The sequence below is a fragment of the Littorina saxatilis genome, linkage group LG2 (genome assembly GCF_037325665.1).
Source record: "Littorina saxatilis isolate snail1 linkage group LG2, US_GU_Lsax_2.0, whole genome shotgun sequence".
In the NCBI taxonomy this organism is placed as follows: Eukaryota; Metazoa; Mollusca; class Gastropoda; order Littorinimorpha; family Littorinidae; genus Littorina; species Littorina saxatilis.
The window spans coordinates 16,281,097-16,295,253 of NC_090246.1; the positions used below are offsets into that span (position 1 = coordinate 16,281,097).

A 14,157-nucleotide genomic window follows, 5' to 3' on the forward strand; every position below is an offset into this window, starting at 1 on the left:
GTAGGGTAGAGAAGAGTCAATGTACTTCTCGCCTCGGTGATATAATAGTCTCGATTAGTGGTGGTTATTTACTGGCGCTCCTATTATGCTAGTCTTGGCAAACCTTGTCTCGTTCTTTCTTGTTTCCTGTTCGGGGTTTTGTGCTGAATAAGCGAGATGTTCCGTTCGACTTCAGTGAGATGTTCGACTTTGCTACTTACCGTAAGTATAATAAATCTTTTCCGCTGTTTGACTACTTCATTTGTTATTTACTCAAATATACGCCGTTCTCTGTTACAGTTGTTACCCTCAATGCTTTAAGACATACGCTGTCTGTAGTCTGGAAATCAGTTCTGTCGTCTCACGTTTGCTTTGGTAAATTTGTCAAATTTGTCAAATTTTAAATAAAGGTCTATTTTTCTCATTTTGCATTCTGATTTTAACAGATTTGACTATTGGGAAATTTAAGAAAAGAAAGGAAAAAAAAGTTATTTAAGCAGGACCTGAACCGAAGACTTTCAGATTTTGGTTCTGACACACACTAGCTACCAAATTCACTAGACAGGATTATCAGACTTTGTTAAATGATTATTTTTTCACGACTATTTTTCAATTCTAATTTGATATCCTTTACATTTAAAGATTGTTTATGAAGATTATTATTTGTAATTATGTCACATTCTTCACATTTCTAGGAAATTTGTCAATTACCTCTACAGTTTCATAGGAAATTTGTATATTTTGCATGCAAATTTTGACTCGTTTTCCTTGAAATATGATTTTAGTGCATTTGCAAATTTCTTGGCCCTTCAAACCAGGAAATTTACAAATTTTCTCGAATTTTTAGGACATTTACAAAATCCCTGAGTGAAACAGGAAATTACCAAATTTACTGAAATTTTCAGGGATTTTGTAAATGTCCCGGTTTTGAGAATTTACTGCAACATATACAATCATATGCACCATCACAGATCTACATGTTCAGGCTTTTACATGTGACAAGAGCACCCTTCAACGTGGACAACACCAACAGCTTGGCCGCTCTCTCTGTGCGCACCCGCATTTTCGGGGCTGTATAGGTTTCAGTTTGTTTGTTTGTTTGTTTGTTTGTTTGTTTAGACGGGCGCAGTGGCCTAGTGGTAAGACGCCGGCCTCCCTAGCGGAAGGTCGTGGGTTCGAATCCCGGCGCGGCAGCTGCCGCCTGGTGGGTTAAGGGTGGAGATTTGTCCGATCTCCCAGGTCAACTTATGTGGAGGTAGTGCCTTATCCCCCTTCGTGTGTACACGCAAGCACAAGACCAACTGCTCACGGAAAAGATCCTGTAATCCATGTCAGAGTTCGGTGGGTTATAGAAACACGAAATACCCAGCATGCTTCCTCCGAAAGCGGCGTATGGCTGCCTAAATGGCGGGGTAAAAACGGTCATACACGTAAAAATCCACTCGTGCCAAAACACGAGTGAACGTGAGAGTTTCAGCCCATGAACGCAGAAGAAGAAGAAGAAGTTTGCTTGTTTGTTCGCTCCTGGAGCTCTGGTGTTAATGTGTCGATTAAGCTGAAATTTCATGTGTAGCTTGGAAGTGGAGTGCACACGGTCGTAGAAAAAAAGTTCCTTGGTTCCTACCTATAACGGAAGAGGCAATAAACATACGACACGGTCTACTTTTTGGAGACATTTTGCAGAATGACAAACATGTCACTAACGAAATTAAATCAGCAAAAAAATCGTACTGTGCACCTGGAACATAGTCGGTCAGGCTGTTAATGTGTATCATGTGTTCAATGTAAGGACGCTGCAAAGGTGTATCATGTGTTCAATGTAAGGATGCTGTAAAGGTGTATCATGTGTTCAATGTAAGGATGCTGTAAAGGTGTATCATGTGTTCAATGTAAGGATGCTGTAAAGGTGTATCATGTGTTCAATGTAAGGATGCTGTAAAGGTGTATCATGTGTTCAATGTAAGGATGCTGTAAAGGTGTATCATGTGTTCAATGTAAGAATGCTGTTAATGTGTATCATGTGTCCAATGTAAGGATGCTGTAAAGGTGTATCATGTGTTCAATGTAAGGATGCTGTAAAGGTGTATCATGTGTTCAATGTAAAGATGCTTTTAATTTGTATCATGTGTTCAATGTAAGGATGCTGTAAAGGTGTATCATGTGTTCAATGTAAAGATGCTGTTAATGTGTATCATGTGTTCAATGTAAAGATGCTGTTAATGTGTATCATGTGTCCAATGTAAGGATGCTGTTAATGTGTATCATGTGTTCAATGTAAGGATGCTGTAAAGGTGTATCATGTGTTCAATGTAAGCATGCTGTAAAGGTGTATCATGTGTTCAATGTAAGGATGCGTTAATCCTAAAGTACAAGCCCAGGGTCGGTATGCTCGAGTTGAGGTTAGAAACTTTAGTCCGACAAAAAACGCATTAAAGGCGCAGTTTATCTTGGACTAAAGTCTCTAATACCCCGTTCACACATAGACGCCGCTTCTTCTACGATGGAAAAATGGCCGCGAGCGTGGCAAATCGGGGCCCATCTTGGCCAAACGTGGGAGGATCTCCATGAGCGTGGTTTGGTCAGGGTGGGATCTCCTAGGTCGGTAAGCTGCACGCTCTCCCACTACGCTTATTTTGAACGTGCATAAAATGAGCCTGAGCCGGGTCGTGGCCATAATTATGCGTCGATTTAATCACTTTTTCAGATCGGGGATGATCGGAGTGATCGGAAAGGTTTTCGTAAAGTCGCAGAGCTGTGTGAACGGGGTGTAACGTCGACTCTTGCTCACCGACCCAGACAGATAAGTGGTGTTGAACCTGATCGCTCACAAGAGAAGCCGGGATTGTATCTTTACAAACATAGAAATCTCTGCACTGAGGACTTGAAACTTGTGACTTATTTACTGAGAAAACATTCCTGTCTGTTCCAGGTCGTCTCGCTTTTCATTGCCTTCGCTTCAAGTGCAGGTAAGCTATTTCGCCTATTCCCTCTCACAGACCTGCCGTGCACTTGTTGTGCTGATGAGTGTGTACAGCTAATGAGCGAATCCAAGTCGTTAAAGACTCGTCAAAACTCACAAGGCCTTGCAGTGAGCTCATGTAGGGTTTTTTTTCTTTCTCGTGGGCAGGTCCTGGAGTCATGAAATGCTACTGGGTTACTGAGACATAAAGCCGCATGAGCGAGAGAGAGAGAGAGAGAGAGAGAGAGAGAGAGAGAGAGAGAGAGAGAGAGAGAGAGAGAGAGAGAGAGAGAGAGAGAGAGAGAGAGAGAGACAATGACAATGACAATGACAATGACAATAACAATTCTTTATTTAACGAGGGTAGTAGATTAAGCAGTGGTCTGCTTTTTTACATCCAGCCCTCGCCCTAAAGAGGGACTAACTACAACAATGAAGTAAAAATACAAGATAAAAAAATAAAAAAAAAATAAAACATAAAACATAAAAATTATAAAAAAAAGAGAGAGAGAGAGACAGAGAGAGAGAGAGAGACAGAGAGAGAGAGACAGAAAGAGAGAGAGAGACGGAGAGACAGAGAGAGAGAGAGAGAGAGAGAGAGACGGAGAGACAGAGAGAGAGAGAGAGAGAGAGGGGAGAGAGAGAGAGACAGAGAGAGACACAGAGAGACACAGAGACAGAGACAGAGACACACAGACAGAGAAGGTCGGAGTAAGGGAGGAGTATCTGTCTAAAAATCGTCGGAGTTTCAGTTGACAATCATAACTGACTAATTATAAATGGCGTTTGGAAAAAGAAAAAAAACAGCGGCCACACACGTGCAAAACACGAGTGCACGTGGGAGCTATAGCCCACGAACGCAGAAGAATAATAATCATCACAGAAAAAGGCATTGCAAGTTTACGACGGAGGCACCAGGATGGGGTCCATGTGCAGCATAGCAGACATATCTTGGCCGAATCAAGGTATTGCAGGCTTTCCAGACTTAAGTGTATAAAGAGAAATTTGATCCTTCTAACCTCCTTGCACTCTGTCAAAAGAAAAATGAAATATGTGAGAAAAACTGACGGGAATTAAATGCCAACAACTTGTATTACACTCCTGAGATCACCAAGTGCGCACTTGCACTCTTTTATGATGGGTTGGATGAGACGAAGTCGCGTTTCAACAGATGTCGATGCACTCTTACTATGTTTTTGATATGCCGTGTAAAACAGCATGATCTGTTTGTCTGTGAGAAAACGCCCACGTTTTTGAAAGCAACACTGTTTTTTAAAACAATCTAGATTTATGCACTGCTGCAGTGAAATCAGTCTTCAAGTTGGAAAATGTTTTTATACGGTCATGTGGTACGGGGGCGACGACGCAATTAATACTTCTTCGACACGCGATGTTGCGAGCTTCGACAAAGTATACTTCGAATTATTTGAGAACGTTAATATAAGTGCTTATTACAGTCGTGAAACGGACAGAAAAAAATCATAGAATAGGTCTTTGTGGTATTAGTGGTAGTACACTACATTGGGTGTGCACGTTAAAGATCCCACGATTGACAAAAGGGTCTTTCCTGGCAAAATTGCTTAGGCACAGTTAATAATTGTCTACCTATACCCGTGTGACTTGGAATAATAGGCCGTGAAAGGTAAATATGCGCCGAAATGGCTGCAATCTACTGGCCGTATAAAATTTCATCTCACACGGCATCACTGCAGAGCGCCTAGAACTGTACCCACGGAATATGCGCGATATAAGCGTCATTCATTGATCATTCATTGAGTAGTATTTATATTCACAACATGAATTCAGAGCACTTGAATGTTGAGGATAGTTCTGGAAACATGACGTAACTGATTTGTATCTCAGCACTAGTAACTACTGCGAAACAAAGCTAACCCACCCACCCCACCCCACCCCCCACCCCTTTTGTATGTGTGAGAAACAAGCTCACCAGAATACGACTCCAATTTTCAGAAAGCAAAGCTGACATGAATATCCCTATAAGGGATGCAATAAATGTTTACATCTATCCATGGATTCTCAAAATGTAAAAATCAGACGTGACAAAACGGAAGCTGTTCTGTGTCTTCTTTTACCTCACATTTGTAACTAACTCAATTACCACTCTTATCGTGTACGCAATTTATTCATACATCCATCTCAAAACTAATCAAATTACTGTTCTTATCTCTTATCTCTCTTATCTCGCAGACTTACTACATCAGAGGCCATGCGAAGTCGACCGCACGGAGATTGTCTTTCCTCGATTACACACTTCCGTTCCCACAAGAGGGCGCTCATTTCATGCAAATCAGGCCGGTACAGAACTGCCCTCTACCTTCGACGTCACACTGACATGGAGGGGACGTCACCGCCGTATGACGTTATTCCAGAGTGACGTAGCATCGAAGAAGATGGTGGTGGTGTATGAAGACGTGACGCACAATGACACAGTGGTGGATACCGAACAGGAGAATTGTTACTACAATGGGTTTTTGAAGAAGGAAAGAACGTCATATGCTGCTATATCTGCTTGCGATGGATTGGTGAGTTGATGGAGTGATTATTTTCAAATAGTGAACAGTTCGCTTTTGCTCGCAGTTCAATATTTAAAAAAACTAACTCGTGTAAATCTGGTACGACACAGCAAGCCATGTAGTATTCTGTTTATTTACGTGTATTTTACTGAAAATGTCCTGCAGTCGAGGCAGCTAAATTGAAGATGCTTGTTTTGGAACCTCAATCTCTTCTAAAGCCTCGTGCAATCTATTACGTCAAAGTAAAGAAACGTCACTCTGAAAGTATGGCGTGACGTATTAGTTCTAAAAATTCATCGAGGGTAAATAGCGAGCGCAAATTTGTTTTCTATAATGACGTTTGTCTCGGTGACTTTGGCATCATAAGCAGTGGAAAAACAGGTCCCTGCCGGACTTGCTTGACATGACCTCATTTACATGATATACACACGTGTGATTTGAACGATTATTATCTCACGAGTGCCTCTCTCGCGTATACATTTTGTTTGATATTCTTTTCATTTGTAACGCACTTGTCGGTTGTTGTTGCTACTGCTTTTTACACCCCCGGTATAGGGGTGTGTATAGGATTCGGTCGATGTGTTTGTTTGTTTGTGTGTTTGTGTTCGCATATAGATCTCAAGAATGAACGGACCGATCGTCACCAAACTTGGTGAACAGGTTCTATACATTCCTGAGACGGTCCTTACAAAAATTGGGACCAGTCAAACACACGGTTAGGGAGTTATTGGTGGATTAAGATTCTACAAGGACTTATAGAGGGACATATTAATGGTCAAAGGGAAATAACCTTCTCAGTTGGTGGCAGTGAGAATGGTAAGGACGGGGGTGTTTTTCCTACCTCGGAGGAATTTCTTGTTTGTCTTCCTGTTGTTAATTCTGGAAGATTTGTAGTGGTTTTTGTATCGTTTCCTATCTTCTTTTGTGAGTTTATTTGTTCTATAGATCAATGGAGAATCTGTTTCATTCGTCAAAGTGTTATCGGTCTGAGAAACAAAAGAAAACAAGTCGCGTAAGGCAAAATTAATACATTTAGTCAAGCTGTGGAACTCACAGAATGAAACTGAACGCACTGCATTTTTTCACAATGACCGTAGTCCGCCGCTTGGGCAAAACGGAGTGAAACTGACGAGCCTGTTCAGCGCGGTAGTGGTTTCGCTGTGCTGCATAGCACGCTTTTCTGTACCTCTCTTCGTTTTAACTTCGTGAGCGTGTTTGTAATCCAAACATATCATATCTATATGTTTTTGGAATCAGGAACCGACAAGAAATAAGATGAAATTGTTTTTAAATCGATTATGGAAATTTAATTTTGATCATAATTTTTATATTTTTAATTTTCAGAGCTTGTTTTTAATCCAAATATAACATATTTATATGTTTTTGGAATCAGAAAATGATGAAAAATAAGATGAACGTAAATTTGGATCGTTTTATTAAAAAAAACATTTCAATTACAATTTTCCAATTTTTAATAACTAAAGTCATTAATTAATTTTTAAGGCACCAAGCTGAAATGCAATACCGAAGTCCGGCCTTCGTCGAAGATTGCTTTACAAAAATTTCAATCAATTTGATTGAAAAATGAGGGTGTGACAGTGCCGCCTCAACTTTTACAAAAAGCCGGATATGACGTCATCAAAAGTATTTATCGAAAAAATGAGAAACAATGTCCGGGGATATCATTCCCAGCAACTCTCATGTCAAATTTCATAAAGATCGGTCCAGTAGTTTGGTCTGAATCGCTCTACACACACACACGCACAGACACACACACACACACATACACCACGACCCTGGTCTCGATTCTCCCTCTATGTTAAAACATTTAGTCAAAACTTGACTAAATGTAAAAAGGAACCGCTGATATTTTGCTCGTTTGTTCGTTCGTTCGTTTATTTGTGTATTAGTTTGTTTTTTAGTTTGTTTTTCGTTTTGTTTCACGATTGATTGTTTGTTTGTTTCTGTATTTGGTGTGTGTCTTTATTGGTGTGTGTGTATGTGTTTGTGTGTTTGTTTGTTTGTTTGTTTGCTTGTGTGTTTGTTGTGTTTCTCGGTTGATTGTTCGTTTCTGTATTTCGTGTGTGTCTTTATTGGTGTGTTTGTTTGACACAAACCCTACTGTGGCAGGCAGGCTACATCCAGACAGACGAGGAGATGCTATTTATTGAACCAGCCGACGCCGGGAGGACGGAAGAACGACAGAGCGAACGGCGACCTCATTTGCTGTACTCGTGTAAAGATCAAGGCCTAGCTACTGGAAACTTCACAGGTAAAATCTTATTGATCTTTTACTCATGTTCAAGAGACTTTGCTGCTCTGATTGTAACGTTATTACAAACCTCAATTTGTATCTACAGCAATATGTATACGATTTCTGGAAATAACTCTGTTGGGATTGTCAAAGAGGGAGGGAAAACAATGCCGCATGCAATCACAGTAAAACATGTTGTCCGATGTGCATTTATGACCGCTCGATACGACGTCCTTTTTTCTTCGAAAATTGCACATAGTAGCGCGCTTTCACTAGCTGCTACAATGATCGCTTACCTGCACACTTAGTAGTGGCCACCTCTGTTTTGCCTACTGAACCATATATATAGAATGTCTGTAAATAACTCCGTAGAGACAGACAGAGACAGGCAGACAAACAGATAGACACAGACAGACAGACAGACAGACAGACAGACAGGCAAGCAGACACACAGACCGACAGACAGACACATAGACCGACAGACAGAGAGCCAGGTAGCAGGCAGACAGACAGACAGACATACAGACATACAGGCATACAGGCAAACATACAGACAGGCAAGCAGACAGACAGACAGACAGACAGACAAGCAGACACACAGACCGACAGAGAGAGAGCCAGGTAGCAGACAGACAGACAGACAGACAGGCAGACAGGCAGACATAGATTCAAGCAGACAGACAGACAGTCAAGCAGACAGACACCCCGACAGACAGACAGACAGACAGACAGACAGACAGGCAGCAGTCAGACAGACAGGCAGACAGACATACAGACAGACAGACAGAAATAAAGACAGACAGACAGACAGACAGAAAGTGAGACAGGTAGCAGGCAGACATAACCAGGAGACACAGTTGTTCTTTATGGGCTCTTTAATCATAATTATACGATTACTAGATCTTTTCATCTCTCTAGTCTCACATCAATACCGCAATTTCAGCTGTCGACAACGGCACGCTTGTTTACCTCACAAGTCAACAGCCAGGACCTTTGGTATTCATTCACTTCATGATTGTAGCCACTTAATTATTGTGACAGTTGTAATGGAATTTGCGTTTGTTTGATATAATTATGTGCTGCTGGAATGTCAATCAGGAGACATGTCCGTTTATGTTAATCGTATGTCGTTAATGTGGCAACTATGAACAATTTGCGGCTGTTTTCTCGTTGTTGTTGATTTTGGGTTTTTTGGTGCTATCTTGTAATGCTTTATTTTATCACAGCTTTCAGTCGTCTATCTTCGTTCTTCTCAGATCCTATAGGGTCATCGTGTAGGTCTTTCTGTCAGTCTGCGTGTCCGTCGCCCGTCTGTTCGTTTGTCCGTCCGTCTACGCGTCCATTTTTTTCTTCTATTAGATTAAGTGTCTTCTTGTATGACTATTTGGTTGGGTGGGTAGCTGGCTGTATAACCGTGTCTGTGTTTGTGTGTGAATCTGTCTGCCGTTCTGTCTATGTAAACTCAGAAATTAATAATTATTCCCGCAATTCTAAATAGCACAATTCTTCATTGTTAACCGACACAATAATCACAACCAGCAAAAGATCACAGTTACAAAGACATCTCAGTTCTCGATGAAACATGCTCTGTGGCATATCGCACAATCTGTCACAGCTGACCTATTTCACTCGCTCAGCACGTGCGCTATTTAACCACATGCAGGCGTTCACGTAATCAAAGGCAAGCGAAGAGCACTGAGTGACAACACAACAATTTCTTTGGCGTAGAAAACAACAAACACGATACTGGTTTCCCGTCGGGCTGTTCCGGCATCTGGTATTTGGACAAAGGTTACACAGGAACATTTTGAGGGCCCTTTTTTGAGACTATCATGTTTCCTGCCTCGCAAAAAGTCCTTCACGTGCACAACCAAAACACCATGCATAGTGGTTCTCGTTCGGGCTGCGATGACATCTGTAATTTTGTGGATGGTACAGAAACATAGTGCTGAAAGCCCTTCAGACTACAAATGTTTGTAACATGTTTTCTGTTACGCTACGATTCCTTCGCGTACAGAACCACAAACACGATAGCGATACCCCGTCGGGCTGCTATATGACATCTGTAAATCTGTGTGAGGTTACAGGAACATGCTGAAGTCCCTTCAGAACACAAATGTCAACATGCCCGTTTCGTTTGACAGCGGAACTGAGGAAGGGAGTCCAATTTCTGGGTGACGCTTGTTTTGTCGGAAGAGCTTGATTGGTCTTGATTTGAAACACCGGCCGAGCGTCTGTGTTTTTTTCGGTGTTAAATGTTGTGTGTAACGTAATGTATTACAGCGGTGAGAACAGATGGCTGTTTGAATGTAGACTGACATGCTTTTCTCGTGAACCGCCATATTCACACACCAGACAAAATTCCGCAACAAGCAAAAACACAAACCAAACTCGGTCAAGGTCACATTTGAAAACATTTATTTCCGGCAACTTTAGGCCTGGCCACATTTGACTTAGGCCTACTCGCCCGGCCAGACTTGCGTTACACCTTGCGAATCTCTCGCGCAGCGCCTTGCGCGAGGGCTTACGTTAAAACATCGAAACGCTAGAGCATGTTCTTCTTTTTGCGCAAAGAGGTAAGCCGGGCATGGATTGACCAATCAGAGGAGGCGAAAGTGTGACGAACATCGATTCGGTTTTCTTCAAAGCAGATTCGCTAGTAACTGACTTATTTAAAAGTCATGAAGAACTCTGAACCACATTATGTAAGCGTGTCTTAGAGTCAAGATCAAAACCATACATTAACAAGTCCAAAAACCAAACAACGCTTCTTCGAGACTGACGGTATAGCGCTGTTATGCAGCTGAACATTGCAACATTGTTTCTGTCTTTACCTCGTTTTCTTCTTTTTTCTCGAAATGCCAGGCGGCCTTTGGTGCAAATACTCAAGTGCAGATACGTTACAACAACAATCGTGGCCTTGTTTTTGTTTCCGGAGGGTTATAGACACACACAAAAGGCTGATGAGAGTAACAAAAGGCGTTTGCAAATAAAGGCTGACATCTACATCTCACGACATGGCAAATCACTTTGGCAACAGCATTGGTTTTTTCTGCGCTGAAATTCGGTCTCTGTCCGCCTTTCTTCCTGTCTGTCTGTATGTCTGTTTATCTCTCTCTGTTTATCTCTCTCTGTGTGTGTGTCTGTCTCTCTCTCTCTCTCTCTCTCTTTTTCTCTCTCCCTCCCTCCCCCTCTCTCTCTCTCTCTCTCTCCCTCCTTCTATCTCTCTCTCCCTCTCTCTCTCACACTCTCTCTCTCTCTCTCACTCTCTCTCTCACTCGCACTCTCTCTCTCTCACTCGCACTCTCTCTCTCTCTCTCACACACTCTCTCTCTATGACTCTCTCTGTGTGTGTCTCTCTCTCCCTCTCTCTCTCTCTCTCTCTCTCTCTCTCTCTCTCCCCCCTCTCCCCCCCCCCCCCCTCTCTCTCTCTCTCTCTCTCTTCCTCAAGGTTCATTACAAACAAAAAGTATGGTTTCTTCGACCAGACAAAAACACCAGGTATTTCCACTCAAACTAAATCTTACTACATCAATGGAACAAGTTTATCAAGAGCGTCTGTCTGTATGTTTGTTGATCTCTCTCTCTCTCTCTCTCTCTCTCTCTTCTCTCTCTCTCTCTCTCTCTCTCTCTCTCTCTCTCTCTCTCTCTCTCTCTCTCACCCTCTCTCACCCTCTCTCCCCTCTCTCTCTCTCTCTCTCTATCTCTCCCTCCCTCTCTCTCTCTCTTTCTCTCTCTCTCTCTCTCTCTCACTCTCTCTATCACTCTCTCTGTCTGTATGTCTGTCTCTCTCTCTCTCTCCCCCTCTCTCTCTCTCTCTCTCTCTCTCTCTCTCTCTCTCTCTCTCTCTCAAGGTTCATTACAAACAAAAAGTATGGTTACTGCGAACAGACAAAAACACCAGGAACCTCCACTCAAACTAAATCTCACTACATCAAGTTTATCAAGAGCGTGTTTTAGGAGTTAATATTGATTGTGAGTTCAAGTGACAGGCACAATTAAAGCACACTTTTCCTCCTTGGTAGACACAGGTATGATGCCCCCCCCCCCCCCCTAATACCAAACCCCCACACCAGAAGACAGAATTAGTCGCCCACATCTAGGGATCAATGGCTTTGACATTAATCCTGAACATCAATCCATCGTGATTATCGTCTTTAAAGGACACATGAGAGATGCTACCCGTCACAGCAAACCCCCACCCACGGAGACAAAAATAAGTATTCCACAGGAATTAAATGCGACTAATCTGGAGGTGGGGTTAAATGACTTTGATATACATTTTGAACATCAGTCAACCATGATTTTCCTTCTTGACAGTCACAGGTAAGATGCCACCCGTAACACCAGCCCCCACCCAGGGGACAGAATTAGTAGTCCACAGGAATAAAATGCTAAGAATCTAGGATTAAATACAGTTGTTAACTGCGTTGATGTAAATCCTGAGCATCAATCCATCTACGATGAGTTTTCTCTTGAACAGACACGGGTAAGATGCCACCGCGTAACAGCAGACCCCTGCTCCAGAAGACAGAACTAGTAGTCCACAGACAAAAATTTCTACGTATCTAGAGGTAGAGCTAAATGCCTTCGATATAAATCCTAAACATCAATGCACCATGATTTTCCTCTTCAACAGACACAGGTGAGATGCCACCCCGTAACAGCAGACCCCTGCCCCAGAAGACAGAACTAGTAGTCCACAGACAATAATTTCTACGTATCCAGAGGTAGAGCTGAATGCCTTCGATATAAATCCTAAACATCAATGCACCATGATTTTCCTTTTCAACAGACACAGGTGAGATGCCACCCCGTAACAGCAGACCCCTGCCCCAGAAGACAAAACTAGTAGTCTACAGACAATAATTTCTACGTATCTAGAGGCAGAGCTAAATGCCTTCGATATAAATCCTAAACATCAATGCACCATGATGTTCCTCTTCAACAGACACAGGTAAGATGCCACCCCGTAACAGCAGACCCCTGCCCCAGAAGACAGAACTAGTAGTCCACAGACAATAATTTCTACGTATATCTTGAGGTAGAGCTAAATGACTTTGATCTAAACCCTGAACATTATTATTAATCTACCATGATTTGTTTTCCTCTTCAACAGACACAGGTGAGATGCCCCCCGTTACAGCTGACCCCCATCCCAGGAGGAGGAGGAGGAGGTCCACAGGGAGAAAACGCTACCTGGAGGTTCAGCTGGTCGTAGATCACACCATCACTGCCATGCACTCCAGGTCACGTGTCAAGGCCTACGTCATGACCCTCATGAATATCGTAAGTTGCGATATAGACATTTTCTTTACATGCCACACATAAAAATGTGTTGCCTAGTGATGTATATCGTTAGCTGCATAAATATGCTTGAACTCGTTGGTTTGAGCACATAGGGCCACAGAGGACTCAAAACGTTTGTTGTTATTTTATGTGTGTGTTTTTTGTTATATAGTAATGTTGAAATATATTGTCTAAAATACGTGAATTTCATTTGAACATTATTTTCTTTAAAAAGTCGGACTTTTGTGCTTTAAAAAAAAATCTAAATTCGGAAATCGACAGAAGAGTAGGAGTAGAACCTGGTACCCATGCTTTGAACAAATGACGAATGTATAAGCATTTTTATGTGTGGCATTTTTGGGGGGTCACCCTGTACCAAATAAAAGCTATGCATATAATGATACAAAAAAAGGTCGTTTTACTCGTTAAAGCTTCAATGCAAAGGTTCCACCCGTGTTTCCGTTGGAATATCTGGGTAATGTGTGTTGTGCAGGCTAACGCGGTGTACCAGCATCCCTCCCTGGGTGTCAATCTCCGGGTGGTGGTCACGGAGCTCATCTTACTGGAGAAAGAACAGGCGAGTAGTGATTGTTGATAGTGTCATTCTGTGGATTCTTATTATAGCTTGTGTGTGTGTGTGTGTGTGTGTGTGTGTGTGTGTGTGTGTGTGTGTGTGTGTGTGTGTGTGTGTGTGTGCGTGCGTGCGTGTGTGTGTGTGTGTGTGTGTGTGTGTGTGTGTGTGTGTGTGTGTGTGTGTTTAAAATATTATCATGCGCCTGAGGAAATAACAAGCAGGCATTGAAATGAACAAGCGACTTTCCTCCTAATAATATGCAATACATTATGTGTTGAATTAGTTAATTTGGCAGAATGAAGCAGCTGTCATTTTCTGAATCCGTTCAGCACAAAATCTTCACAGTGCGCATAGAGAACACTGGCTGTTGTTCTTTTAACCATTTGTCTATGTGGACGGCTGCTCTAGACTATTCCCCTGAAAAAGCATCCAGGGGACACTGCTCGCACGATATCCGGTCTCATTGGAATCTATAGACATTAAACTTTCAGAAAATATACAGTTACCCAATATACAAAACATGTGCCCTAAAGTCGTACCCGGTACCAAACCTTGGCTGGCCGCTCAA

At 42.2% G+C, this 14,157-nt stretch overlaps 1 protein-coding gene across 2 annotated transcripts in view; it reads left to right on the forward strand.

The window, feature by feature from the left end:
* LOC138958316 (A disintegrin and metalloproteinase with thrombospondin motifs 3-like) overlaps positions 1–14,157 on the forward strand; it is a 35,488-nt gene that overhangs the window by 116 nt on the left and 21,215 nt on the right. Inside the window, exons 1-6 of one of the 2 annotated variants that reach the window (XM_070329427.1) lie at positions 1–201; positions 2,909–2,945; positions 5,147–5,481; positions 7,603–7,744; positions 12,846–13,015; positions 13,509–13,592. The exon at positions 1–201 is cut by the window's left edge and continues 116 nt beyond it. In XM_070329427.1, coding sequence (XP_070185528.1) covers positions 157–201; positions 2,909–2,945; positions 5,147–5,481; positions 7,603–7,744; positions 12,846–13,015; positions 13,509–13,592 — 813 coding nt within the window. In that variant the 5' untranslated portion in view covers positions 1–156. Of the gene's footprint in view, positions 202–2,908; positions 2,946–5,146; positions 5,482–7,602; positions 7,745–12,845; positions 13,016–13,508; positions 13,593–14,157 lie in introns of those variants that run through there. The other variant, XM_070329428.1, reaches the window with a different exon arrangement.